The following is a 27,184-nucleotide window of genomic DNA, read 5'->3' as shown; positions in this document are numbered from 1 at the left end:
AGGGAATGGCAACCCACTCCAGTGTTCTTGCCTGGAGAATCCCAGGGATGGGGTCACACAGAGTCAGACACGACTGAAGCAACTTAGCAGCAGCAGCAGACCCTAGCTTGAAGATGTTAGGTCACAACAAACTACTGTCAGCCATCGTCCCCAACTACAAAATGAGTTAGTCTTGGCCTTTAATTCCTTTAACTCCAAATGTTAACTATCCAACAAAATGATATTATTTGCCACATGCCTGGCGTTACCATAAGCACTTTACCTGTTTTTCACTCATTTCTTATGATTCAAGATATTCTGAATATTCTCATTGAGGAGTCAGCTCAGATATTAGGTAACTTTGTAACTGAGCCATCATTATACATGGGCCAAATTAATCTAAAATCAACTCTTGGCAGTTAACTGCTTTTGACCTGGGTAACTAAAGTCCCAAAAGCCAAGTGATGTGGTCAAAGAAAAAAAAAAAACTCTTAGTACAAATTCTCAGTCAAGTACACCTCTCCAATAATATAAACGCTTGAAATACTGCAGTAAAAGCTGTATCACCACTTATAGAGGACGTCACTAACAGGTAGAGAAGTTGTCCTAAGTCGACTTTTGTTTATGAAATCTACCTTACATCGATGCGTAGCCACAGTATTCATAATAGGTAGTCTTTTTTTGGCTAAATGTGGAATGACAACGCTGACCTAAATTTACATTATTTATGAATTATCTAGCCACTGAATTTCTTCCCTCAAAAATGGAATATAAGTACCACCTTCTTATTTAGAAATCAAGAGCCAAGGGTTGTCTTTCAAACTTTTATTTATGGGCACTGAACCATGATGGATTTTAGATCTTGTTGAATGCAGCCACATCCATAGACTGTACATACTCATCGAAAGCAGTGATCTGCTCCTCCAGCATGTCTGTCCCAACTTTGTCGTCTTCAACTACACACTGTATTTGAAGTTTTTTAATGCCATACCCAACCGGAACTAGTTTAGCTGAAAAGAAGATCGAAAAAAATCTTAGAATTGACACAGTTGGAAACCATGCAGATGCCAGTGTCAAAAAGAAGATTAAACTCACAAGAGCCCCAGACCAAGCCGTCTGCTTGAATGCTTCTGACGCACTCCTCTAGTTTTGCCATATCGGTCTCATCATCCCAAGGTTTCACGTCTAATAAGATGGAAGACTTGGCGACAAGTGCTGGTTCTAAAAAAATTTAAAAAGTGTACAGGAAACACCATCGTTCAAACAATTCTTTTTACCCTACTCCAAGTCACTTAACAAATCTTAAATTTGTTTCTAAATGGATCATCTCCTTAGCCACACAGAAGTATAGAACACACACCTTGTGTTTGTCACACACATGCCCACTTTCTGTTGTGCTGAGAAAGAGGTGTTGAGTTGTGCGACAGTTTCTTTCCCACAGTGGAATGCCACAGCTGCTACCTTTAAGAACAGCTGCAGACCAGTAGCTGTGGAAGTTTTGAAGCTCTACTTCAACAAAATGGGGAGGAAAGGAAATTACTTTGGAGGTTAGTTTTTTTAAAAGATTATTTACATTATGAAATCTATTAAGTCAATTAGACACAAATTATAAAATGACCCACTTTTGGCTTTCTTTGACTCATACTGGGCAAGGCGTTCTTCTCTTAGCCTCTTGGCTTCTTCACTTTCCTGTAAAGGAAAAAATTTCATGTATTTCACAAAGTGGGTTGTTCCTCAGTTTAAAGCTGGTGGGTTGTAACGAAGACTGACTGTGTCAGAAAAAAGCAAATCCATCACGAGCTCAGCCGAAAGATGGTGATTTGATTTTATTCATCATGTAGCCAGTCAGAATTTTTAAAAGGCAGGTAATTTTAAGTGAAGCCAGAGTTAAAACCCAGGGGTTTTGGCTACAGAGCCTGTGCTTAAGCACAGTAATACACACATAAGTCAATTTATGCCATACCTCCTCATCATCAGATCCAAAGAGATCAATGTCATCATCATCTTTACTATCTGTAGCTCCACTTTCTGTGGTGTCTTCCACATTAGCAGGGCCATACTTGCCCAAAGCTTTCTTCACTCCTGGCAGGCTTGAAAAAAAAAATTAATCAAATGTTACTAAGTCACCATGATGTCCCCTTTCATGTAACACAGGAGAACTTGTTTTCATTACAATTAAAGAATCTCTTTTGTACTAAGAATTTACCCTTCAACCCTCCCTGGTAAATACTTTTATATATATGTTTAGCTTCTCACCCAACAATCATCAGTACCATGTGAAACATTATATTCAATATGGACAACGATATAGTTTCAGAATGAGTACTTCTATTTGAGATTTCATTAAGTATGCTCAGTTCCATTCTTAGTGAACTGGAATCTATCTCCTCCAACTTCCATTCTTGTTAGCAGTTTCCGAAGATTGAAGAAGGACCTGCTCATCCCAGAGGTGCACCACCCCCCAAGTCAAGGTCAGGCACACTGGCAGGGCAGTGTGGGGAAAAGCTGAATTGCTGTTTTTGATCAAGTAAAATTCATATTTTGTGGCAAGACAAAATAAAAATTAAAAATTAAATTTTTCTTAGTCCATTTGAACCACCTCCCTCCCCTCTAGGCTGCATTGTATATGTGCATTAACCAACCCTCTTAAAAAAATATTTCTTCTTAATCTTGGGTCATGATGAACCATGACCTGCTTTGCACCTGTAGATCTAGATTATATAAACCGTCATTAAATAATACATGAATTAATGTACAGCCTTGTCTTACTTATGTGGAGGGAACAGTTGTCAGGTTTTGGAGGAGTTTTTCAGAGATTATAACCCTCGGTGTGGCTTGAATAAAATTTTCTATTTCCTAGATTGACCAATTTTTTTCTTCAATATGGTCACGTTCTACCTGCTACGTGAAAAAACGGGAGGATTTCGGTCTCTTGGCCCTTCTCAAGTCATGGAGAAATTATTTGCTCACAACATCCCAACAAAACTAAAATATCCTGAACCCTAACTTGTCACGTGAAAACCCCGAGTTTAAGCTCTGAAAGTATTCTATTCTTCAAGCAAACACAAAGATAATTTTACCTGGCCTTTTCCTTCTCATAAGATTTGATGTGATTATACCAACGGAGGGCATGACACAAGTCGGCAGGTGGTGGGCCGGAGACGGCTTCAAACACTGCTACATCTGCTTGGGATGGCACATACCTGCCGATGATACAAACGTAATTACACACACTTTTATAAGGAGAGATACAAACACCAGCAAATGAATGACAAACACTACGAACTCGCCCTTTCGTCACCGGGGTACCTAAGCTGCTTTGTCTTTTGTAAGAAATAAGCTTCTTAGGATAAGGGATCATTTATTTGGTTCTCCGCGATACCCTGAGACATTCTTGCCACTCAGTAGACCTCTTCAGAAATTGCAATTGCTAACATGGAGCTACAGGCTTACATCTGTTAACGGAGCAAAGACGTGGAAAAACCTGCTGGAGTTAACCGTGCGGAAAAAGCACATTTTAACCCTTGTTCCCTCGCAACCCCCTCCCCAGGGAGAGCCCCGGGACCGGGTTTCCCTTCCTCTAGCCGCAGCCGAGGCGGCGCCACGTGGCCCCACCAACCCGGCCCTGCCCGACCCGGGCCAATGCGCTCACCCCTCTATGTAACTCTTGTCCGCCAAGTAGTCGTTGAGCACCTGGAGGCCAGCGGGGCTTTTCAAGTCTCCAAAACCCATGGCGACGGCTAATCTAGAACTGGGAGGCAGCGAAGAAAAAGAGGCGCGCAACCGGTCTGCGCCCAGCGCTAAGAGGAAAAAAAGGGCCGCCAAAGGCCGGAAATCCCTTATATAGAAACGGAGGCGTTTCTCTCCGAGGCCCTCGGCCGCAGGTTAAAGGTCAAAGTACGTTAAGATTCTTCAACGTAAAAAGCAAAGGCTCTAAATTAATGGCCCGCAATTTATCCGTTGGCCCTTCTTTGCGTTTGGAAATCAATTAATAAAATGGGTATTTCTTAAATTGCCACCTCCAAGCTTTTCGAACACTCTAGGACCCGCCCTCTGGGGGTGCCGGAGATGGCCGAAAACGCTCGGCCTCAGCCGACAGGCCACTTCCGGCGGAACTGCGGGTCCGAGCCGGCCCCCGTCACCCCCAACCCTACCCCGGCCTCCTCCCGGGTGCTAGGCCCTCCGCCCCGCCCTCTGTCAAGCCCACGGAAGTTGCCGAACTCTATCAGCCGGAAATTGTCGAACTGGGGTTTCTAGTCCCTCCCGGCTTTCCGTTCTTCCAGGCCCGGCTGGCGGAGATACCCGAGACCGCCATATTGAATAAGCAACCCGGCCTCTGAAGGGGTCGGTGTATTGCAGACAATTCTGCAGGGTAGCCTCCGCGGTTCCAGGGAGAAGGTGAGGTCGTGTTTGGGTGAGAAGGCTGAGGTGCCCCAGCCCCCGGCGTTTGTTTATTGACGAGACTGTTTCCTTTGTCTCGGCCCACTCATTCTCCTCTTGTCCTTGACTTTGCGCCGCGTTCCACCCCGCCTCCTTGGGAACCCCCGAGAGCCGGCAGGTGAGGACTGTTAGGCAAGATCTCTGGTCTGATGGAGCAGAGAGGAGGAGGAAACCTGGAGGCCCTGGGGAACGCTGGCCCGAGTGCACCTTGTGGGTGACCTTCCCTTTGCACGGGAATGCAAGACAGTCCCCTTCCTGGAGAGGACCTGTGTCAGTGACTTAGGCCTAAAGACTGAAGCTTTTCCCCCAAATTAACACATACCTGGTACAGGGCATCTTTGGCCGCTGTTGCCTTAGCAACTGTGCATGCCTTTTGTTTTGTTTTTTTTTTGGTTTTTTGCAAGGGCTGCATTGGGTAGCACTTCTTACCATTTTCACTGTTGGGGAAGAAAGGGACATTTAAACAGTTGGCCCAAAGGTTGTACTGCAAATGACAAAGCTACGTTGTTTAAATTTGGGGGATCTAATGCATGCACATGTACTATAAAAGCGTGGATCAGATACAACTCTGCTCAGAAACAGAACTTTCTGAGAGTATAGAGGCTGTAACATGAACTGTTTCTGATGAATAAACATCAGGTTGGTTTTTTACTGAAAGTCTCCCCCCCCCCACTGAATTGTATATGCATCTTTAAGCAGGGTGTTACAAGACTGCCAGAGCACCTACACTCTTTAATGCCAGGAAAGTGGAAGTGATGGCCAGATGGTAGATATAGAACTCATTTAGCAAATAGTTACTGGACGTCTATTATAAACTAGAAGCGAGTCTGCAAGGAAGAATTAAATGAGTGACATGACTGGGGAGTAGTTAACGATAGTTTTAGTTAGACTGGTCTAAGAAAATCTTCCTGAGAAATGCCTTTTAAGGCAGAAATTTGAAGGATGAGGAGGGCCCAGAAAGATCTGAGGAAAGAGCATTTCAGTCTGAGGCCACGGCCCTTGGCAAGATGGGAGAGGCAATGGGAGCAGTGTGGAAGCCAGGAGACCTGTTAGGGGGCTGTTCTAATAGTCCAAGCAAGAGATGATGGTGGCTTGGAATAGGATAGTACCTTGGAGGGAAAGAAGTGGATAGATGCAGGATACATGGTGAATGTGGAGTGGTATTATCTATCCCTGTACCAAAACGAGTTCAGTCTAGTTTTAGAAATGATTCATCATTAGCACTTTCCCATCTTATATTTGATTTTTTCTGTTCCTGCAAGGTAGCCAAAAAAGTGTAAAGCACTTAGCAAAGTTTTGCAAATCTGTATTTCTTATGTTGGGGTTATGCAGTCTTCCATTTGATGCTGGGTGTTCAATACAAATAGTCCTCGTGGATTTTCTAGCTAAAGTAGGCACCAGTTTCATATTGTATTGGACATGAACAAAATAGTAATTAACATTTTTTACACTGTTGTATGAAATATTGATTGTTGATTTTGAATCTGTGCTGTTCTGATTCAGCAGTGCTTTGTCCATATGATCAAGTGAGTGGACAAGAAACTCTAAAAGATCAAATAACTTTTCAGTGTTTGCTTATGTACACCTTTAATTGGTGTTAAGTTATGTAACCTACTTTCATTTATTTCAGTAATTCAGCAAATCCTGTAGAGAGGGCTTCTCAGCCGCAGCACTTTAGGTAATTCTATTTATGGGAAATTGTCCTGAGCATTGTAGGATCTTTAATTGCACCCTGACCTCTACCCACTAGACGCCAATAGGTTTCCCCTCATCATGACCACAGACAATTTCTCTGGACCTTGCTAAATGTTCCCTGGGAAACAAAATTGTGTCTTGTAGAGAACCACTCTTTTAGAGCTTACTGTGCGCGATCCTTGGGGGTAGAGATAGAAAGATTCAGCAAGTTCATAATACAGTGTGGGGGTAGAACAAGCACAAAAACAAATAATTGCAAATCTGAAAGATAAATGTACTACTTGACACAGAAAATGGCACTCCAGACTTTTTCAAGCTTAGGCTTGTGAATATCTTAGGCTCAGAATATCTCAGGAGCATTTAGTAGATAACTGCTTAGAACATAGAATTTTGGAATGTGTATTAGCAGGAAATGAAGATAGAAAGGTAGGCTCTATTTTACATAGCAACTAATGATAAGCTAATTCTTAGAATTTATTTTACTACATAGTTGTATTTAAGTTTGACCATTTGTTTATAATTAAAAACAACAAAACTGCCCTTTGTATAGAATTAGAAGGCTCATATTTATATACTAGCGGCTCTTCCTTAGCTTCTTGATGATGTAAAAGTCAGTTACTTTAGCTGAGATGGAGTATTCTCATCTCTATAATTTGAGAAACAATATCAGGACTTGTGAAATGTTCCATGGAATAAAATATGTATATGAAGTCCTTTACACCCATGAAATATTACTGAAAAGTTTGTTATTGGGATTGTTTTTTCTATCATAACATAGCCCTTCTTTGTTTTATTTTTAGCAGTATGTTAAGGATACCTGTAAGAAAGGCCTTAGTAGGCCTTTCCAAGTCTTCTAAAGGATGTGGTGAGTATCTTTTTTTTAAATTGCAAGTTTGTGGGCACTAAACTATCTTTGTAAATTTATAGGTTTATGGAATGTTTCTTGAAAGACCCTAAATCCATAATAGATTTTAAATAAAAATAGAAACAATGTTGAGTCAGTGGTTTATTTTTATTTAAAAGTATAATAATTTTTATTAAAAATAGACTAGAATAGCTGAATAGAATAATACAGCTTTAAACAGTTCATAGAAATGGAAAGTAATAGGAATTCCCCATCAGTGCCAGAATGGAAAAAGCAGTCGTTCTGCTTTGAGAAGTGATCTTCCCAGGAACATGTGTTCAGTGGCATTAAAAGTTATAACTGGGGCTTCCTGGCAGTCCCATGGTTAAGACTCTACACTTAACAGTGGCAGGAGGCATGGTTCAAGCCCTGGTAGGGAACTAAGATTGTACACATGCCACACAGCAGGGCCAAAAAAGTTACAGCCTAAACTGCTGTTAAAAATAGACAACTATATTCCATTTGGTATTAAGGATTGGAAAAGCTTTCCTCTAATTCAGTATTTTAAAAGTTTGCATCTAGAGAAATAGAAGGGAATAGTATAAAATGAGGAAAAAATTTAGACCTGTAGGTTAATTATTTAATCCATTACCCTCTGCTGTGATAACTTGAATTCTGTTCATTTCATCTTCACCTCAATGTTTTGGATGATCAGTTCGAACAACTGCCACAGCAGCAAGCAACTTGATTGAAGTATTTGTTGATGGTCAGTCTGTCATGGTGGAACCAGGAACTACCGTCCTTCAAGTAGGCATTAATTTTAATTCTTTATTTTTGTGCATAATCTGATTGAAAAAAAAATTTATTTTCCTGATACTGTTTACTTCTAAAATTTTCAAGATTCCTTGACAAATGCTCTTTAAAGAACTGTAGATAGTAAAATTATATGAAAATAACTTCGATTTGAAATCTTGGCATATCAGAATGAGCTTTTCTGTTTCTGACTTTCTTAATGAACTATGGGAATTCTTTTGTTTCACTTCTGCCTTACAAATAAATTCCCATTTAGAAATTTTAAGTTATGTGAAATAAATTATTAGTTAATATGAGTAAGTTTGGGAGAAAGGTAATCTTTGTTATGAGCCTGCTTGATGCACATTTACATAACTTTCTTGTTTTTAACAATATTTCTAGGAAGGTGTCCTACAAAGCAGGTAAATGGGGGGTAGTAGGTTCTTGAATTTATGCCCTAAACACTTAATATCTCCAATTTCTTCCAGAACTAACAAAATTGGTCATGGAGAAGTAGTGCTTTATTCCATTGTAAATTATTGCAGAGCTAAATGCTCTTTATTCATTTTAGCAGTAACTTTTGTACCGTCAGGCATAGAAATATAAGCAATAAATATATAACAAAAATACGTTCAGTGTACAGTGGAGAGTATTTTGGCATGAATAGGAGGTGGTAGAAGAGATGTCAGAAATATCTCAGGTGATGCCTGAGAAGTTTTTAAAGGATGAATAGGTGTTTATATGTGGACAAGGAAACTTCAGGTCATTTAGTACTGGTGAAACAAGGTATGTGTAGAAGAGGAGATAACAGGAAATCAGAACTGTGATGTTGGAGAAGGTCTAGTCATTAAATATAGTCAGTGCAATGTTAAAGAGCTTGTAGTTTGGCCCATCAAGAGTTTTCATGGCTACTAAGCAGTATGACATTGACTGTAGAGTATGGTGCTTTGGCGATTAAGATTAGAATGAGACAAGGATAGAGTATATCTTGCATTAGTGGAGCAGGAAATGAGAAGGGCCAAAATAGTGGCAATGGAAATGGAAACAAAAGGGTATATTCATGAGAGAGTGAGATGTAGATAGACAGGCGTTTAGGAATGATGAAGAGCGGAGGAGTTTTTGTGATTTCTGGCTTTGTTATCTTATTTGGGGATATATAGGAGGGGACAGGGCTTGCCTGTGGCTCAGATGGTAAAGAATCTGCCTGCAATGCAGGAAACCTGGGTATGATCCCTGGGTGGGGAAGATCCCCTGGAGAAGTAGGGAACGGAAATAGATTGAATTTTAACTGTCTAAAGGACATGCACATGTAAATGCCTACCTACATCTAAAGAAGTGGAAGACTGTCAGGATTGCAGATGAAGGTTCGAATGTAATCAGTATGTAAAATGAGCTAGTGTGAAGGTGGGGACAGTTGACCCACTGCATCTAGCACACAGGAAGACTTGGTGCATTTTTATCAAGTTGTTAAAAATATTGAAAATTGATGAGATTGCTTTAGAGTGAGGGCTAAGGATGGAATAACTAACTCTCGAAATTTAAATGCATTTATAGGCTCAGAGAAGGAGCAGGGATAATTGGCAGAGCTGAACTAATCCCCCTCACTAGGCAAATGGGAACTGAGAAGAGCCCTTAGCCAACAGTGGGGAGTCCTGGGCGGGATATATGGGGCCAAAGACAGAACCAGATTATAGTCACCTAGATGATGTGAAATGAAGTCTAATCTAAAGGAGGAGAGCTAGTCAATGAGGAAATCCAGGGACATGAAACCACTGGGACAGAGTTTGAAGGAGGAATCTTTGTAGAGAATGGTTCAGAGGACAAGTGAGTAGTCAAGCACAGTCTGAGGATGCTTTATCCAGTTTTTAGGCATGGTGAGGATCTTTAAAGAGGTATCTTCAGAGCAGACAGAGGTTGGAGTCAAGAATAAAGAAAAGGAGGGAAATCTCTTTGAGGATGAAGGTAGAACGAGGATGCAGATATTTGGATTGGAGTAATTAGATAAGTAGTGGATGGCCTCATTTTTTTCTAGTTAGATTTTTGTTTGTTTTCTTTTTCCTGTGTTTTAGACAAGACACGGGTAAGGTCAGGTTATTCTAGTGCAAATATTTTTTACTTTCTCTTCTAGGCTTGTGAGAAGGTTGGCATGCAGATTCCTCGATTCTGTTATCACGAAAGGTTGTCTGTTGCTGGAAACTGCAGGATGTGCCTTGTTGAAATTGAGAAAGCTCCTAAGGTACTTAATGCCTAAAATTACACACCATGCTGTAGAAAACTTTAAATTATGTAGCAAACTTTATTTAAAATCAATATTGTTGTAACCAAGAGTCTGGTCCTGTTTACTTCTATCTATAAATTTATTTTCTGTGTGATTGATTCTCTTCATTTCACAACTGGCAACACATTGTACTTTATAAGTGCAAGTCCTATATAATTGTAATGTTTAGAAATTAAAGGGACCTTCTTAGAGCAGTCAGTATTTCCAAATGACTGTATGACACACAACACTGGAAGCGCTTATGCTGTGCCATTTTTCACTAGAGAAAAGGGTTGTAGTGAAAAGGTTCACGTTCAATTTAACTCTGTTTTGGCTTATGCAATTTTAGTTCAGTAGTGCCTGCTCATCAAAACAGTTATTTGATGTTCTGTTTCAGAGCCTCTTATTAAAAAAATCATATTAATTATTATAATAAAATTAAGATGATGTCTTATTTTTAAGAGAAATGTAAAGTGCCAGACTATCATATTATAAATATGAAAACTAAAAAACTCAGTCTTCAAAAATATTCTGTTCTTTGCTTGTTTTCAAGTATATGATTTAATATTTTTATATATTGGATTACTTATAATTACAAATAAAATTTGTATAATTACAAATACTTAGAGATTTCTCCATTGAAATTCCAGGTTGTAGCTGCTTGTGCCATGCCAGTAATGAAAGGTTGGAATATCCTGACAAATTCTGAGAAAACTAAGAAAGCCAGGTACTTTATTGTTAACTCAGCATAGTGACTTTTCTTGGCAGAAAATTGCACATTTCAATATGTAGACCTTCCCATAGATGAGAAATTCAGTGTCAGACTCTGAAGAAGTTGTGCTTGGCTTCTAGCAGCAGTTGGAAGTAAGTCCACATAGAGGAGGTGAAGTCAGATGTTTATGTTTTTGAGTCTGTATTGGAATCAGCGTTAAAAACCCCCGTTTAGAACTTTGCTCAGCTTGTGATGGCAGCGGCTCTGGGGCTCACTGAACGGAGATTATTGCTGATCCTGAACTGTACTGGCACTGGTTGTGTTTTTGCTTTGCGTTCATGTTTTTCTGAATTAATGCCTGAGTTTTCTGAGGCCCATTCAGCAACTTTTGATAATTCTGTGTTGTTAAAACTCATAATTTTCTAGGTTCTCGAATGATATTTTATTCCAGATTCATAAACATTTTTTAAATTATGTACTTATTACTTTTATGATAATTAACAGTGGTGTTTCTGATGGTAAATATAAAATCCATACTAACTGTATGAGAACATACATCTGTCACGGTTATTTAAATACCCTATATGTAAACCATTTTGAATGCCAGCAATTTACTTAAGTTCATATATTACGATTTTCTGTACAGAGAAGGTGTGATGGAGTTCTTATTAGCAAATCACCCACTGGACTGTCCTATTTGTGACCAGGGAGGTGAATGTGATCTGCAGGTGTGTAGTCTTAATTTCTTAATTCTTTTGGTTGTCGCAGGTTTTAATTTTGTTAGCAAAATTAGGTTGACTCTTTTGTAATCTACTTAAGGACCAGTCCATGATGTTTGGAAGTGATAGGAGCCGGTTTTTAGAGGGGAAACGTGCTGTGGAGGACAAGAACATTGGGCCGTTGGTAAAAACCATTATGACTAGGTGTATACAGTGTACTCGCTGTATCAGGTAATTATTTTTCTGTCTCTTGGAATATCGTTGTATTCTTAGCTCTAATATTCACAAAACTTGGTGGAATAATAACACTGGAAAGGATAGCAACTTTTATTTGGTGGAAAAGAGGGATGTTGTATTGGTTGTTTTTTACATAAGCCAATAGAGTGAATAAGTTTTCAGTTTTAGTTAACAGCAACTTTAGTTGGATTTAAAAATCAGAATCTACAAGCATTAACTTTGTGATAACTTGTTGAGCTGTACACATGGATTTGTACAATTTTCTGTATGTGTGTTATACCTCAAATGCCAGCATTTATTATTAATTTTTATTCAGGGACTGCACTTACCATTGAAAACAACCTTCTTAGTGTTTTGAAAATCATTATCTTTGCAATAATAAGAAAGGAGGTAATTTTGCGCGTCTGACCAGTTGTTTGGTGCATTTTTATCCTGTAGGTTTGCAAGTGAGATTGCAGGAGTGGATGATTTGGGAACTACAGGCAGAGGAAATGATATGCAAGTTGGCACATACATTGAAAAGATGTTCATGTCTGAACTTTCTGGCAATATCATTGACATCTGCCCTGTAGGTGCCCTGACTTCTAAGCCCTATGCCTTTACCGCTCGGCCTTGGGAAACAAGGTATTTATCATTGTATTTTTTGTCCTTTACTTCAGTACTGTTCAAAAAAATTTAAGATTTATTTTCTTCCTGAGTTCTAATTGTTTTGGTCTGCTAAGTTTATGTTTGCTTAAAGTGAAACCCTTTTACTGGAATGTAAGTTGTTAGATAGGATGAACCTGTGCAAGTCAATTGTGGTTTCCTTGGAAATGAATTGTAGAGTACTTAATCACAAAATTATTTCTTCCAAAGAGTAAGATTGTGTTGACTTTTAAAAATTTATACTTTCCTCTCATTGTATATTCAACTTTCAACCATGTATACATATCATATGTTATTTAATCAGTTCTTATTAGACCTTTAGTTTATTTCTATTTCTGTATAATTACAAATCTATGATAAATGTATTTACATTTTCTCTGATTCTATCTCTGATTCTTCTGATTAAGCTAAGAAATTAAATAGATCATTGAAAATAAATTTGAATACTTTTCAGGTTCTATAAACATATTAAATTGCCCTCTAATTTTAAACTCCTACCAGAGTATATGGGAGCATCTTAAAATTCCAGGCTTTGAACCATGTATTTATGTATAAAAAAAGACAGTACATAACTGAAAAGTTTAAGTAGAGAGTTTTTTCTCCTCTCCATAATACATATGATGGTACATTTAATGTGCTATAGGTCTCTGAGACACTATTCATTTTTCTTAAAACTTTTTTTCTCTTTGTTCTTCAGATTGGATGGATTCTGTTGACATATCATATCAAGTTCATTCTTTTACCATCCCAAATCTTCTATTCAACCGCTTCATTCAGCTTTTTATTAGTTACACTTTCCAACTCCAGAATTTCTGTTTCTTTCTTTCTTTCTTTCTTTTTTAATTTTTGTATCCTCATGGGGAATCTTTACTTGTTGATTCATGGTTTTATATTTCCCTTTAATCTTTTTTGTTTTAATAGTTATTTTTATTTATTTATTTGGCTGTGCCAGGTCTTAGTTGTGGCATGCAGGATCTTTAGTTGTGGCATGTGAGATCTAGTTCCCTGACCAGGGATTGAACCCAGGTTCCCTGCATTGGGAGTTCAGAGTCCTAACCACTGCACCACCAGGGGAGTTCTTCCCTTTCATCTTTAAACATTACTTTCCTTCTTTCATTGAACATTTTAATATTATTGTTTTATTTTTAAGCAGGGCTTCTTAGGAGTTGCTTCTCTGTCTGTATAGCTTAGTGTCAGATAATGATCATGCTCAAATTCTTTGAGCCAGTAAAGCTTCCATCCTCTGCCAGTGGATCTGTGTGTGGATTGTTGTTCCTGTTTAGTTGCTAAGTTGTGTCTGACTCTTTAGGGACCCCATAGACTGTAGCCCGCCAGGCTCCTCTGTCCATGGAATTTCCCAGGCAAGAATATGGGCAAGAGTGGTTTGCCATTTCCTTCTCCATGGGATCTTTCTGACCCAGGAATTGAACCTGCATCTCCTGCATTGCAGGCAGGTTCTTTTACCACTGAGCCACGTGGGTTGCCCTTGTTTGTGGATAGAAAAGCATATTCAGAGTTCAGGCTGTTTTCAAGTCTGCCCAACTTGTAGTTTACATTAGGTCTTTTGGGTCTCTGTGTTGTCCAGGAGAGTGTGAATAGCCTGGGCTGTCTCTGGTCTCAGCTGCACATTTGTGCAGCCTCCACTAGGAATGCTCACCCTGCTTGTGACTGCAGCCTCATGCTAGTAGGTCCTTGACTTTCCTCAGCTCAGTGACCTCCAAGGTATCACTTCCACAGACAGCTTTTCCATTTCTCCAAATCAAGTGAGTCTTTGTCTGCAAGAAAAAACCCCCTGTCTTCATAGCTTGCCCCATCCTACCAGAACCTCCAGTTCAAGGTGGTGAGAAGGGCAATAAGAATAGTCCCAAGCCAGAACACCACTGGTTTCCACCATTCTTTCTAGAAGTTCAGCAGTTTCTCTAAACATAAAACCTTTACATGATGTTTTTGCTATTGTTTGCTCTCCAGAGAGTTGAGTTGGTTACTTTTGTCAGTTTTGTCTAGCTTTATTTTTGCTTTTGGAGGGAGGATTTGTCAAGCTCCTTAATCAGCCATACCCCAAAATTTATTTATTTTGATAGTCAAGTTTTCACAGTTTGGCTATTTATGGCCTTTCCAACTGGCTTCTGTTTTAGATAACTAGATAACTGTTTTAGATAACTGGCTTCTGTTTTTGTGTTATGGTCTGCTCAAATATGAGAGTATGTGTGTATATATGTAAGGAAAGGAAAGTTTATGTAAAGTTTTTTGATTTTAGTAAACCACGTAACAGAAACTTTGTCCGTTTATTCTCAAAATCAGCTAGTAAATATATGTGTTTATTTTCTTAGAAAGACAGAATCCATTGATGTAATGGATGCAGTTGGAAGTAATATTGTGGTCAGCACAAGAACTGGAGAGGTAATGAGGATTTTGCCAAGGATGCATGAGGACATCAATGAAGAGTGGATCTCTGATAAAACCAGGTATATGCTGTGTTTTTTCCTTTAACTTTGGCAGTAGATTTAAAGGAAATTTTATAATTTTCATTTTAAGGAACAGTCTTTTATATTTGCAAATTACTGTTTATAGACTATTAAAATCTGGATTGTTAGGATATATAGTGAATTGGACAAAACTGACATTAATAATAATCCTAGGTATATTACTGGCTTTCATATTTACTGGTTTTCATATTGAGAAATATCTTGTTTTCTCCTAGATGGAGAAATTGAAGTAAATTAAGATATTTAACCTATTTCAGTTTGTCTCTCTTTCATTGGAGAATAGAAGCTAAATATAAGTTTGAGTTTGCATAACATAATTTTGAAGAAATATCTAGAGATACTCAGGTTTTATAAATGATTTGGCTTTCTCAGCTACCAAACGTATTGTAATTTTAAGTTTCTTTGGGTAGCTGAAAATAAATGATAAGAACTCAGACGTTTTAGGTGGCATTTGAGTTTCAGATAATGTTTGTAAAATATTAATTCATCTCCAAAGAAATGTGGAATGATTATTTATATCCATGTATTTATTATTCTATTTGACCTTTAACCAACACTGTACTTAAATAACATTTCTTTTAGATTTTAAATTTGAAAATTACAGTTGCCTTTTTAGAAAGATTCCACAAATGGTGTAATTTCTGTTATCTAGATTTGCCTATGATGGGCTAAAACGTCAAAGACTTACCGAACCGATGGTCAGAAATGAAAAGGGACTTTTAACACATACCACCTGGGAGGATGCACTCTCTCGTGTAGCTGGAATGGTAAAAAATTGAAATATAGAATAACTGTATTTGTGGTTTCCAAGACACATCTTTTTTTTGGCTGTACCAGGTCTTCATTGTGGCACACAAGATTTCTATTTTTGTTGCTGCATGTGGGTTCTTTAGTTGTGGCATGTGGGATCTAGTTCCCTGACCAGGGATTGAACCCAGGCCCCCTGCACTAGGAGCACAGAGGCTTAGACACTGGACCACCAGCGAAGTCCCACAGGGAGCATCTTTCTAATGAAGAGGCGTTATTGTTTCTCTTCACTTGTTTCCTCTTACCAGGATTACCTTCCATTTAACAAGCATTTATTGAGAGCCATCTGATGTCATGCTAGATGTAGGGATATAAAGATCGTACCACATGGTTCCTACTTCCACAATCATTTAGTAGGAAAAGATGCATCATCAGGCAATTATTGTATGTTGCTTTAGGGTAGTCATGCAGAAGATGATATATGAGAGAGCGCATTGGAGGGATGCCTACCAGGGCTACCATATTACCTAGGTAAGATGACTTCTTTGTTTAGTTGCTAAGTCATATCTGACTCTTTGCAACCCCATTGACTCTAGACTCTCCCAAGCTCCTCTGTCTGCAGGATTTTTCAGGCAATAATGCTGGAGTGGGTTGCCATTTCCTTCTCCAGAGGATCTTCCTGACCCAGGGTCATAACCTAAGTCTCCCACATTGACAGGCAGACTCTACCACTGAACCACCTAGGAAGCCCTGATCCTAATTTACTGGGTTTCTAATCAGAGCCTAGCCTACCTGAGAGAAGTGAAGTACCTAACCTCAGCCACCTCTTGCAGTCCTATACCATGTGGGGGAGGGGAGGAGAGAAACTGAAAGTTCACTGGCACAGGCTCATTGAGAGACTAAAACCTAATCATAGGACTAGAAAATACTTCCCCTGCCCACTCAACCTCACCACCATATTTACTAAACACCTGTTAGCTCAGTTCCTTTTACCCAGTACATCACATCCATCTTTGAGCAATGACTTTCAAGGCGTACTAAAAGGTAAAAACACAGCTTGCAGAGACTGAACAAGCATTAGACCCAGAGTCATCTGTGACGAGAATATTGAATGTATCAGACCAGGTATTTTTAAACTATGACTAAAATGTTAAAGACTATATTGGAAAGAGAAGACCGCATACAAAAATGGATGAACAATGTTAGCAGAGAGATGGAAATTCTAAGAAAAAACAAAAGACAAATGCTAGGGATCGAAAACACTACCAGGAATGAAGAATGCTTTTGATGGTCTCTTTAGTAGATGAGCCATGAACAGGCATGCCAGAGCAAGATACATAAAGGGCTTGAAGGAATGACAGATGCTTCAGAAGATTGTATTTGGCTACAAACTCTGAAGTCTTCATCTTCCTGACATCATTTTGAGGCCTTTTGTTCCTAATTTAAAACAAACAACTTTTATTACAAGCAGATGTTGTTATTCTTGGCCCCACATACACTTTCTGCTTCTCACTTTCAGACTAATAATTAGTGTAAAAAGCTTTTTCGTCAGAAATTTGTTGCTTTTATTTTACTTGACGTTATTGTTTTGTTTTCTGAATGAGTCACTGTGGTCTTTTTCTGAACGAAGGTTTCTTGGTGATAGCCTTTTCATCCATTTCTAGTTACAGAGTTTTCAAGGCAACGATGTGGCAGCAATTGCAGGTGGCTTGGTGGATGCTGAAGCCCTTATAGCTCTCAAAGATTTACTTAATAGAGTGGATTCTGACATGCTGTGCACAGAAGAGGTCTTCCCCACCGCAGGAGCTGGGTGAGAAATTTGAGGCTAGGATCTAGGTGTTCTGTTCCTTCTTCCTTTTTTTCCTTCTGTTTATAGGTTGTGTTTAAACCAACACATCTGTGGCATCAGTGACTTATATGTGACAACTTGGAGACTCCAACATACCTCCTGGTTATTTTCACATATAGACCAAAGTCAAACCTGGAGCTATTAGAAAATCTAATTATTAATAAAGTATTTGAACCTTTGATGCAGTTTAAGACTACTTCAAAAAATTTTTTGTCAGGCAGTGAGCTGTGGGTTTAATGACAGAGTATTTCATGGATTGTCAGTGTGTATTAATTTTAAAGTAAACTTGGATTTTATATTTTATGTTTCTAGCACAGATCTACGTTCCAATTATCTTCTTAATACTACAATCGCTGGTGTGGAGGAGGCAGATGTTGTCCTTCTAGTTGGTACAAATCCACGTTTTGAGGCACCGCTATTTAATGCTAGAATTCGAAAGAGGTTTGTAATAATATTCTGGGTTTTAAAAACATTTACATGATAATTTGTTTTGTATATGAAAAATGACTGTCTTAGCTGATTCCTAATAGTGGGAGTAAGATTCCAAAAGATAATTGAAGGGCAGTTTCTAACAGCTCCATTTCCCACTTCTTCCCTGCTGATCTTTTTTTTAGTTTGAAATAACTCAACTTTGTATACCCACGTTTGTGTAGTGTTCACACAGATTAATCAGTGCTAATGTTTATATTTTTTTCTTTTCTCTCCATCTGTATATTTGTGTGAACATAACCATTTGAAAGTAGGTTGTATACACGATGCCCTTTTAATCCCAAACTAAACATGTCTGTGTGGGTTTCCTAAGGACAAGGACATTCTCCATTTAGGAATTTGATTGTTTATTTAATTAAGAATATAGTATTGATACAGTATTATTATCTATTTGTGCTTAAATTTCACTGAATTTTTTCCATAATTGTTTCTAAAATTTCCATAAGTTTTTCCATTTTGACATTTTTTTTTTAAGACTACAGGCCAGTTATTTTGTAGAATGCCTCTCTATCTTTTTATATCTTAGAGACTTGTAATAGCTCAACCATATAGTTGATTGTCTAAACTGGGACAGTGCTGGGAGTAGAAAAGGGATTTGTTATTCCAGGGTGACAGGTTAAAAACCCCTACTGTCTCGGACAAACCAGAATATATGGTCACCACATTTATTAATATTTTTGGAGGAGCTGGATCCATATTTCTTTGTCAGTAGACAATAAATATGAATGATGTAGTTTGTTTTTTATGAACTTTTATTTAAATGATAACAGATAATTAGGACTCTGCTGTGTAAATATGGCAAAATAAAAACATCACTTATTCTAAAATTAAAGTCTGTTATAGCTAGCTTAGAGTTAGCATTCTAACACAGCAAGTTAATTAACTGACTTTTCTTGGTGTGTGCAGACTTACCTTATTTTGTTATACTTTGCTTTATTGCACTTTGCAGATATAGTCTGTTTTTTGCAAATTTAAGGTTTATGGCAGCTGTTGTTCGAGTAAATCTTTCAGTGCTATTTTCCAACAGCATTTTCTCAATTTGTGTCTCTGTGTCATATTTTGATAACTCTCACAATATTTCAAACTTTATTATTACTACATTTTATTATGGTGATCTTTGCTGTTACTCTTGTAATTGTTTTGGGGCACCATAGGCCATATCCATATAATATGGTGAATTTAATCAGTAGATGTTGGTGTGTTTTGATCACTCTACCAACTGGCCAGTCCTCCATGTTTCTCCCTCTCCTTGGGTCTCCTTATTCCCTGAGACACAACAGTGCGGAGAGTAGGTCAGTTAATAACCTACAGTGGCTTATAAGTGTTCCGGTGAAAGGAAGTCTTGTACATCTTACTTTAAATCAAAAGCTAGAAATAATTAAACTTATTAAAGGAGGGATATTGAAAGCATAGATAGGCCAAAAAACAGACCTCTTGTGCCAAACAATCATGTCATGAATGCAGAGGAAATTTAAAGTGCTACTCCAAAGTGCGCAGTGCATGATAAGAAAGCAAAACAACCTGATTGCTAATGTGGATCAAGTTTGAGTGGTCTGGATTGAAGATCAGACCAGCCATGACATTCCCTCAAAGCCTAATCCAGAGCAAGGCCCTAACTCTCTTCATTTCTAAAGGTGAAGAAGCTACAGAAGAGAAGTTAAAACTAGCAGAGGTTGGTTCATGAGATTTAGGGCAAGAAGCTGTCTTCATAACATAAAGGTACAAGTTGAAGCAGCCAGTGCTAATGTAGAAACTGCAGCTAGTCACCCAGAGGTCTAGCTAAGATAATGAAGGTGGCTACAGTGAACAACAGATTTTCAGTGTAGACAAAACAGCCTTTTATTGGAAAAATGTGCCACCTAGAACTTTAATAGCTAGAGAGGAGAAATCAGTGCCTGGCTTCAGAGCTTCCAAGGATAGGCTGTGTGAGGGGTTAATGTTCCTGGTGACTTTAAGTTGAAGCCAGTGCTCAACTTACCATTCTGAAAATCCTAGGGCTCTTGAGAATTTTGCTAAACCTGTTCTGCTTGTGCTTGATAAATGGAACAACAAAGCCTCGTTGACAGCACATCTGTTTGCATTATGGTTTACTGACTGTTTTAAGTCCATTGTTGAGACCTACTGCTCAGGAAAAAAGATTCAAGATACTGCTAACTGATAATTGTACCTGATCGCCCAAAAACTCTGATGAAGATATACAGTGAGATTAATCTTGTTTTGTGCCTGCTAACACAGCATCCATTCTGCAGCTCATGGATTAAGGAGTAATTCAATTTTCAAGTCTTATTATTTGAGGAATACTTACTCTGCTGATCAGATCAGGATTCTGCTGATGGATTTGGGCAAATAAATTGAAAACCTGGAAAAGATTCACTATGCTAGATGCCATTAAGAACATTGAGTCTTGGGAAGAGGTCAAGATATCAGTGTTAAAAAGGAGTTTGGAAGAAGTTGATTCCAACCCTCCTGGATGACTTTGAGAGGCTTCAGTTGAAGTACCTGCAAATATGGTGGAAATAGAGGGCTAGAATTATTAGTGAGGTCTGAAGATGTGACTAAATTGCTGTGACCTCATGATAAAACTTTAATGGATGAGGAGTTGCTTCCTAAGGATAAGCAAAAAGAAAGTTATTTCTTGATATAGGATCTACTCCTGGTGAAGATTCTATAAAGAAATTATAGAAGTAACAACAGTGGATTTAAAATGTGACATACACTTAAGTTGATAAAGCAGCAGCTGGATTTGAGAGGATTGACTCCCAGTTTTGAAAGAATTTCTACTGTGGATAAAATGCCATCAAACAACACTGCATGCTACAGAAAAATTGCTTGTGAAAGGAAGAGTTAATTGATACAGTAAACTTCACTGTTGTCTTATTTAAGAAACTGCCACAGCCACCCTAATCTTAAGTGAACCACCATCCTGATTATTCAGCAGCCTTCAACATTGAGGCAAGCGTCTCTACCAGCAAAAAGATTTCCACTCGCTAAACGTTCATATGATGGTTAGCATTTTTTAGCAATAAAGTATTTTTTTTCAGTATAAAGTATTTTTTAATTAAGGTGTATATATTATTTTTTTGACATAATACTTTTTATACACTTAATAAGCTACAGTGTAGTATAAACATAACTTGTATATGCCCTGGGAAAGCAAAAACTTTGTGTGACTTGCTTTATTGAGATATTTGCTTTATTGTTGTGGTCTGCAACCAAACACAGGTATACCTGTATTTTTACACTTTATTTTGAAAAATACACAATAATATCTGTTAATGTTTGGGGAAAGCTTTAATGCTTTTTAACATTTTTAAATTTAAATAGATGTAGCACTTAGCATTGATGAGACTAATAACTGTACCGACTTAGTGATTTAGCTCTAAAAACTTCATTGTTTTTATTTCAGCTGGCTTCATAATGACTTAAAAGTGGCCCTTATAGGCAGCCCAGTGGATCTCACTTACAGATATGACCATCTGGGAGATTCTCCCAAAATTCTTCAAGACATTGCTTCGGGTAGCCATCCATTCAGCCAGGTGCTCTTAAGTTACATGTATAAGATTTTTAAGTTATATGTATATGATTTTTAAGTCTTATTTTTTAAATTTATTATTTTCATAATAATTATGAGATTGCTGTTAAAATATATGTATATCAATATAGAAAATAATATATAAGAAAGTAAACATAATCAAAAATCCTACTACAAACAACTGTTGATGAAATGTCCTATGGTCATTTCTCATTTATATAGAGAAAGATGGATGGATAGGTAAGCAAAAAAAATGAAATCATACTCTACATTTTTATTTCAGTTCAGTTCAATTGCTCAGTTGTGTTCAACTCTGCGACCCCATGGACTGCAGCATGCAGGCTATAAGTTAAATAAGCAGGATGATGATATATAGCCTTGACGTATATTGGGAATATATGTCAAGGGAAACTGCTTTCCCAATTTGGAATCAGTCTGTCATTCCATGTCTAGTTTTAACTGTTGCTTCTTGACCTGCGTACAGGTTTCTCAGGAGGCAGGTCAGGTGGTGTGGTATTCCCATCTCTTTCAGAATTTTCCCAGTTTGTCATGATCCACACAGTCAAAGGCTTTGGCATAGTCAATAATGCAGAAGTAGATGTTTTTCTGGAACTTTCTTTTTCAATGATCCAACGGATGTTGGCAATTTGATCTCTGGTTCTCTGCCTTTTCTAAATCAAGCTTGAACATCTGGAAGTTCACGGTTCACGTACTACTGAAGCCTGGCTTGGAGAATTTTGAGCATTACTTTGCTAGCGTGTGAGATGAGTGCAATTGTGTGGTAGTTTGAACATTCTTTGATATTGCATTTTTTGGGGATTGGAATGAAAACTGACCTTTTCCAGTCCTGTGACCACTGCTGGGTTTTCCAAATTTGCTGGCATATTGTGTGTAGCACTTTAATGGCATCATCTTTTAGGATTTGAAATAACTCAGCTGGAATTCCATCACCTCCACTAGCTTTGTTTGTAGTGATGCTTCCTAAGGCCCACTTGACTTCACATTCCAGGATGTCTGGCTCTAGGTGAGTGATCACACCATTGTGGTTATTTGGACCCCTAAGATCTTTTTAGTATAGTTCTATGTATTCTTGTCACCTCTTCTAAATACCTTCTGCATCTGTTAAGTCCATACCATTTCTGTCCTTTATTGTGCCCATCTTTGCACGAAATGTTCCCTTGGTATCTCTGATTTTCTTGAAGAAGTCTCTAGTCTTTCCCATTCTATTGTTTTTCTTTGTTTCTTTGCATTGATCACTTAGGAACACTTTCTTATCTCTCCTTGCTATTCTCTGGGACTCTCCTTTTTTTTTTTTTTTAACCAGAGTTTAATTTTACTTGAAGTTATCAGAAAAGAAAATGATGTGAAACTGAAAGAATTAAATTTTAAACTTTAGTAAAGTCTTTCTTTACAGCAAGAGTTATTATTCTTTAAAGAAAATTCACTGGTCTTTTTATATGACCTTTTCATTACTAAATTCCTTATTTAATTTTTTTTTCATTTGCCACCTTAAGTTTAGAGCTTTCAGGCTTCTTATTTCTTTGTTTTTTTTCAAGAGATGTAGGTACACCATTTCTTAAGTTCTTTCTTGCTTGAAAATGTTTATTTTATTCCTGACGAGAGCCTTGGCAGAATGTAAAGATCTTGGGTTATACTTCTGTTTTTCCCTGTGAACTTTATAGATATGGGCCCACCCTCCCCCTTTAAATTAATGTATTTATTTGGCTGTGCCAGGTCTTAGTTGCAGCATGCAGGATCTTTTAGTGTGGCATGCGAACTCTTAGTTGTGGCACGTGGGATCTAGTTCCCCAACCAGGGATTGAGCCCTGGCCCCCTGCATTGGGACGACAGAGTCTTAGCCACTGGACCACCAGGGAAGTCTAGACACTGCCTTTTGTTATTGTGGAGAATCCTGATTTGAGGTAGTATTCTGTTTCAGCCCTGTCCTATTTTTGTTGTCTAGATACATTTTTGTTGCTATTTCGTACTTGGTTTTTTATCTTTGAAATTTAGTGACTTCACTAGAATATATCTTAATGATGGTGGTTCCATACCCTTTTTTTTTTTTTTTTTTAATGGGATATGCTGCCTCCTTAATTTTGAATACTTAAGATTCTCTTTATTTTAGGAGTTGTATGTGTGCTTGTATGTGGTATACGGGCTAGTGATTATTTAAAAAAATAAAAGAAAGGTTCTGTTTCTCACATAACAGTGATGCTGAAGTTTGACATATCGTGCAGCTGTCCAAGGATCTAATCAAGGCAGGAGCCTGCCCTCCTGCTTGCTATCCTCAGTGTACTGGTTCACTCACATGTGTTTGTGTGTGAGCCTCTCCTCATGATGTCAAGATGGTTGCTTTGCTTATACCTCCGGATGTAGGCATGAAGAAGTCAAGTGTGAGGGGACAAAGCAGCCAAACCCAACTCCTTTGTTTTCAGTTTTGAATAACATCTCTATTATTACTAGCATCAAAAATATTTTTTAAAAAATTTTATTGAGAAGAAGCCCTCTCTTCTCTATAGTTCCCTTCCCCATTCCCCAGAAGGTGATGAGTGTTCTTCAGGAAAGTTTTCTTTTATAATAAGATTTAGATGTATTTTCCATTAGTTGCTTCTAATGGAAGTAACTTCTAATGGAAGTAACTTCTAGTTTGTTAAGAACTCTTAATGCAGATATTGGATCCCTTTTTCTATCTTTTCTGTCACTTATTTCTTTATTCCTCTGTTCTTTTTCAATTTGTTTTATATAATTTCCTATATACTTCTTGCTCCTGTATTTACACTCATGTTAAATTTTGGTTTTTGTTGTTTCTGGAATGATGTTCATCTCTGCTTTGTTTATCTTTTAGTTCTTGAACTTTCTGATGAAAATCCTCTATGATATTGTCTATCATATAACTTCTCTGAGCTCTTTTAAAAAATATTTCATTTTCTTTGAGGCTCTTGAAAACTGTTTCTCATTTTTTAAGGCTATTGAAAACTCTTCACAGTTCCTTGGGAAACTTCTCTTAAGATGAATGGCCTCTTCTTTGTAGTATCTAGAAATGATTTTCATGCTGATTCATTGATTGGGATCAGCCCTTTATCAAAGAATGGATGGGCAGGGGAATGAACTGTAACAATCTACAGCTTTACTGCTAATTTTTCTGTTCTCCACCATATCTGTAGTTGCTTTTGCACTTGGGATGCATTCCTTCTCAGTTTCTGATATTCAGGTAGTTACTGTGGTTTAAAGCAAAGCCCTTAAAGTATTCTGCATTGTGATCTATGTCCATTGCTTTCCCTACCTTTTCCTCTCTGTCTGGAACATAGAAAGTAGATGGAAGACGGTAGACATGGTGCTTCAGCTTGATTTCTCTTGTTAAACGTTGTATCATCTGAACCTCTGTGCACATATTCTCCAGTTTTTTCTGGAACCTATCCATAGTCATTCTGACTAAAGGATGTTTGGCTCAGGCTTTTATTCCCAGTGCTTCCTTATTGAAACTATTTTATCTAATATTCATTTAGCTACTTCACAGTAGCATTGGCAAGAGGTTTTTGAGTAAATCCGGTTTGTATGTATATCCATATGTTGACTAGCAAATCACAATGTTCATCTTGGAACTAAAGCTTGGGACAGCATATTATAGATACAAATTTGGTTAGATTTAGTTACTTCTAATTTTTTTTTTAATTCAAAGTTCTTTTTAAAAATAGGTCCTACAGGAAGCTAGAAAACCAATGGTGGTTTTAGGCAGTTCTGCACTCCAAAGAAATGATGGTGCAGCAATTCTTGCAGCTGTTTCCAACATTGCTCAGAAGATTCGGACAAGTAGTGGTGTTACTGGTGATTGGAAAGTTATGAATATCCTTCATAGGTAAGTTGAATAGTTGTTTTGTAATCTGTAATTGTGTGTATATGTGTTCCTGTACACCATCACATTTATTTTTAAAACAAATTAATATTTAGTGACATTATCTCAGTAGCAGATGTGAAATAGCAACTTTTATTTTGTGTGAGAAGAACCCAAGATAATAAATAATATTTAAAATATCCAAATTGTGGTAAGTGCTAGAAAAAGTCTTGAAAATTTATATCATATTAATATACTGGGTTCAAAAATTGAAACAAGAATTTCCTCCTGTGATTATAAATTCTTTATAAATATAAAGTAGAATTGTTCTGAAAGTAGAACTATTGCAGTGAACAGGATAAACATTTTTGAGGTTTTTAACGCATATTTCCAACTTATTTTAGAAAGATTGTACCAATTTTGCATTAGCAAACGAGTTTCCCATTTCACACAATTCTTTCTACCTTAAATGTTACTTTTCGAATCTGCAGATTTGTTTTAAGATTGAGGGTAAACACTCAGTGGGCTTCCCCAGTTGCTCAGTAGTAAAGAATCCGTCTGCAGTGCAGGAGGTGCAAACAGGAGGTGCAGGTTCGATCCCTGGGTTGGGAAGACCCCCCCAGAGAAAGGAGATGGCAATCTACTCCAGTATTTCTGCCTGGAGAATCTATGGGGTCACAAAGAGTTGCACATGACTGGGAAGCTAAACAACAATAAAATAAACACTCCACGATAAGCAAATATTTTTATTTTAAAAGTATTCAAATGCATTCTTAAACATTCATTTCAGTGTTACATTTCCCCTCTTAATAGATTAATTTGGCACTGTAGGTCATCATGTAAACATTTTTTTAAAACTTTATTTTTTAAATAGTTTATTTGCATTGATCACTTCCAGATCTTTCTAGCCACAATTTTTAGAATAGAAAAGAGACTAATTATTTTCTTATTTTTAATTCACTTTTGAACATATGTCTTTATTAATATTTTTTGTTTCTGTTTTTGTCTGAAAAACAATAACATAATAACTTTTTTAAGAAAAATTTGTGCATGTCTAATGATGTCTTTATGGTTCCTTTTCACCGAGGACCACTTGGCTAAATACATAAATCACAGATTTTTTTCCTTTAATACTCAGTATTTTTTTCACCCTGCCTTTCACATTTTAGAGAGGATCTCATCTAATCTGTTTTGTTGTGTGGTTTTTTTGTCTCTGAGAACCTGGTTTTATGTATGTATGTGTTCTTGTCTGCCTGTCCACCCTTTGGATTCCTAGAGGGACTTCCCTGGCGGTCCAGTGGTTAAGACTTCATGCTTCCAGTGCAGGGAACACAGGTTCAATCCTTTGTCAGGAAACTATGATCCCATATGCTCTGCAGTACAGCCTGGTCAGAAAAAAAAAATTATACTGGGATATAACTAAGTGACATTTGTTTGACATCACCTTTGCCTGGGAGTATCATAGAACTCTCCATTTTCAAATTGAAAGTTTTTGTTTTTTCATGTAAGTTCAGAAAAAGCCAGTTTGTCTACTTTTACGTTGTTGTTTGCTCTCATGCAGAAGCTTCTATTTATTATGCACTGGTTGGCCCTTCAGACTTTATTTTGTCTCTTCTCTCTCATAATTTTTCTCACTTTTTTCCTGTGTTTAGGGAGAATTTCTTCTTTATCTTCTGTCATTTGTGAGCTGTGATTATGGAGAGCGCTAATGCCATTGTAATTTTTAATTGATTAGACTTGTTTTTTAATTTCATTTCATTCTTACATAAGATTTCATTTTCATGAGAACAGCTTGTTTCAATGCAGTTTGTTAAGACATACCTTCTAATTAATGCTTGTTGAGAACATGAAGAGTATTTATAAACCTTTTTAAAATTTCTTACAGTAAGTTTATTTCATAGTAAAGCATAATTTCTCATTCTTGAA

The 27,184-nt window shown here is 37.5% G+C and overlaps 2 protein-coding genes and 2 non-coding genes across 7 annotated transcripts in view; 1 reads left to right on the top strand and 3 right to left on the bottom strand.

Annotated features, from left to right (window-relative positions):
• Positions 1 to 789: 789 nt before the first annotated feature.
• EEF1B2 (eukaryotic translation elongation factor 1 beta 2) lies at positions 790 to 3,957 on the bottom strand. 2 transcript variants are annotated; one of them, XR_003107226.3, is made up of 7 exons: positions 3,632 to 3,957; positions 3,060 to 3,182; positions 1,943 to 2,069; positions 1,602 to 1,668; positions 1,340 to 1,485; positions 1,075 to 1,200; positions 790 to 989 (listed from the first exon to the last, which is right to left on the bottom strand). XR_003107226.3 is itself a non-coding variant. In XM_006063622.4 (6 exons), the coding sequence occupies exons 1-6, from the start codon at positions 3,709 to 3,711 to the stop codon at positions 835 to 837; spliced, it is 678 nt and encodes a 225-aa protein (XP_006063684.1). In that variant the 5' UTR covers positions 3,712 to 3,918; the 3' UTR covers positions 790 to 834. The 2 variants fall into 2 exon arrangements, 1 of the variants encoding a protein (XP_006063684.1); XM_006063622.4 differs by lacking the exon at positions 1,340 to 1,485 and having other exon boundaries at positions 3,632 to 3,918.
• Positions 1,341 to 1,474, bottom strand: LOC112583100. Its single transcript, XR_003107447.1, has one exon. It is a non-coding gene; the product is annotated as a small nucleolar RNA SNORA41 (small nucleolar RNA).
• LOC112583098 lies at positions 1,749 to 1,824 on the bottom strand. Its single transcript, XR_003107445.1, has one exon. It is a non-coding gene; the product is annotated as a small nucleolar RNA SNORD51 (small nucleolar RNA).
• A 265-nt stretch (positions 3,958 to 4,222) lies between the features above and the next one.
• Positions 4,223 to 27,184, top strand: part of NDUFS1 (NADH:ubiquinone oxidoreductase core subunit S1) — a 30,003-nt gene continuing 7,041 nt past the window's right edge. The window contains exons 1-14 of one of the 3 annotated variants that reach the window (XM_025278077.3): positions 4,223 to 4,377; positions 6,915 to 6,979; positions 7,674 to 7,765; positions 9,879 to 9,986; positions 10,658 to 10,734; positions 11,366 to 11,447; positions 11,539 to 11,669; positions 12,114 to 12,299; positions 14,651 to 14,785; positions 15,459 to 15,573; positions 17,218 to 17,363; positions 17,715 to 17,843; positions 21,298 to 21,427; positions 25,122 to 25,282. In XM_025278077.3, coding sequence (XP_025133862.2) covers positions 6,919 to 6,979; positions 7,674 to 7,765; positions 9,879 to 9,986; positions 10,658 to 10,734; positions 11,366 to 11,447; positions 11,539 to 11,669; positions 12,114 to 12,299; positions 14,651 to 14,785; positions 15,459 to 15,573; positions 17,218 to 17,363; positions 17,715 to 17,843; positions 21,298 to 21,427; positions 25,122 to 25,282 — 1,553 coding nt within the window. In that variant the 5' untranslated portion in view covers positions 4,223 to 4,377; positions 6,915 to 6,918. The other 2 variants (XM_006063620.4, XM_006063619.4) reach the window with 2 other exon arrangements.

This window comes from Bubalus bubalis, chromosome 2, assembly GCF_019923935.1.
Source record: "Bubalus bubalis isolate 160015118507 breed Murrah chromosome 2, NDDB_SH_1, whole genome shotgun sequence".
Lineage (NCBI taxonomy): Eukaryota > Metazoa > Chordata > Mammalia > Artiodactyla > Bovidae > Bubalus > Bubalus bubalis.
Note: the sequence above shows the minus strand (reverse complement) of the source record. Positions and strands in the feature narration are given on the sequence as shown.

Coding starts and splice junctions, on each gene's coding strand:
- EEF1B2 (XM_006063622.4), bottom strand. CDS start 3,711: ATGGGTTTTGGAGACTTGAAAAGCCCCGCTGGCCTCCAGGTGCTCAAC. Junction 1,669..1,942: donor TTGGATCTGATGATGAGGAG/GTATGGCATAAA, acceptor TTTCCTTTACAG/GAAAGTGAAGAAGCCAAGAG. Junction 1,201..1,601: donor TGAGTCAAAGAAAGCCAAAA/GTGGGTCATTTT, acceptor AAATTTTTTTAG/AACCAGCACTTGTCGCCAAG.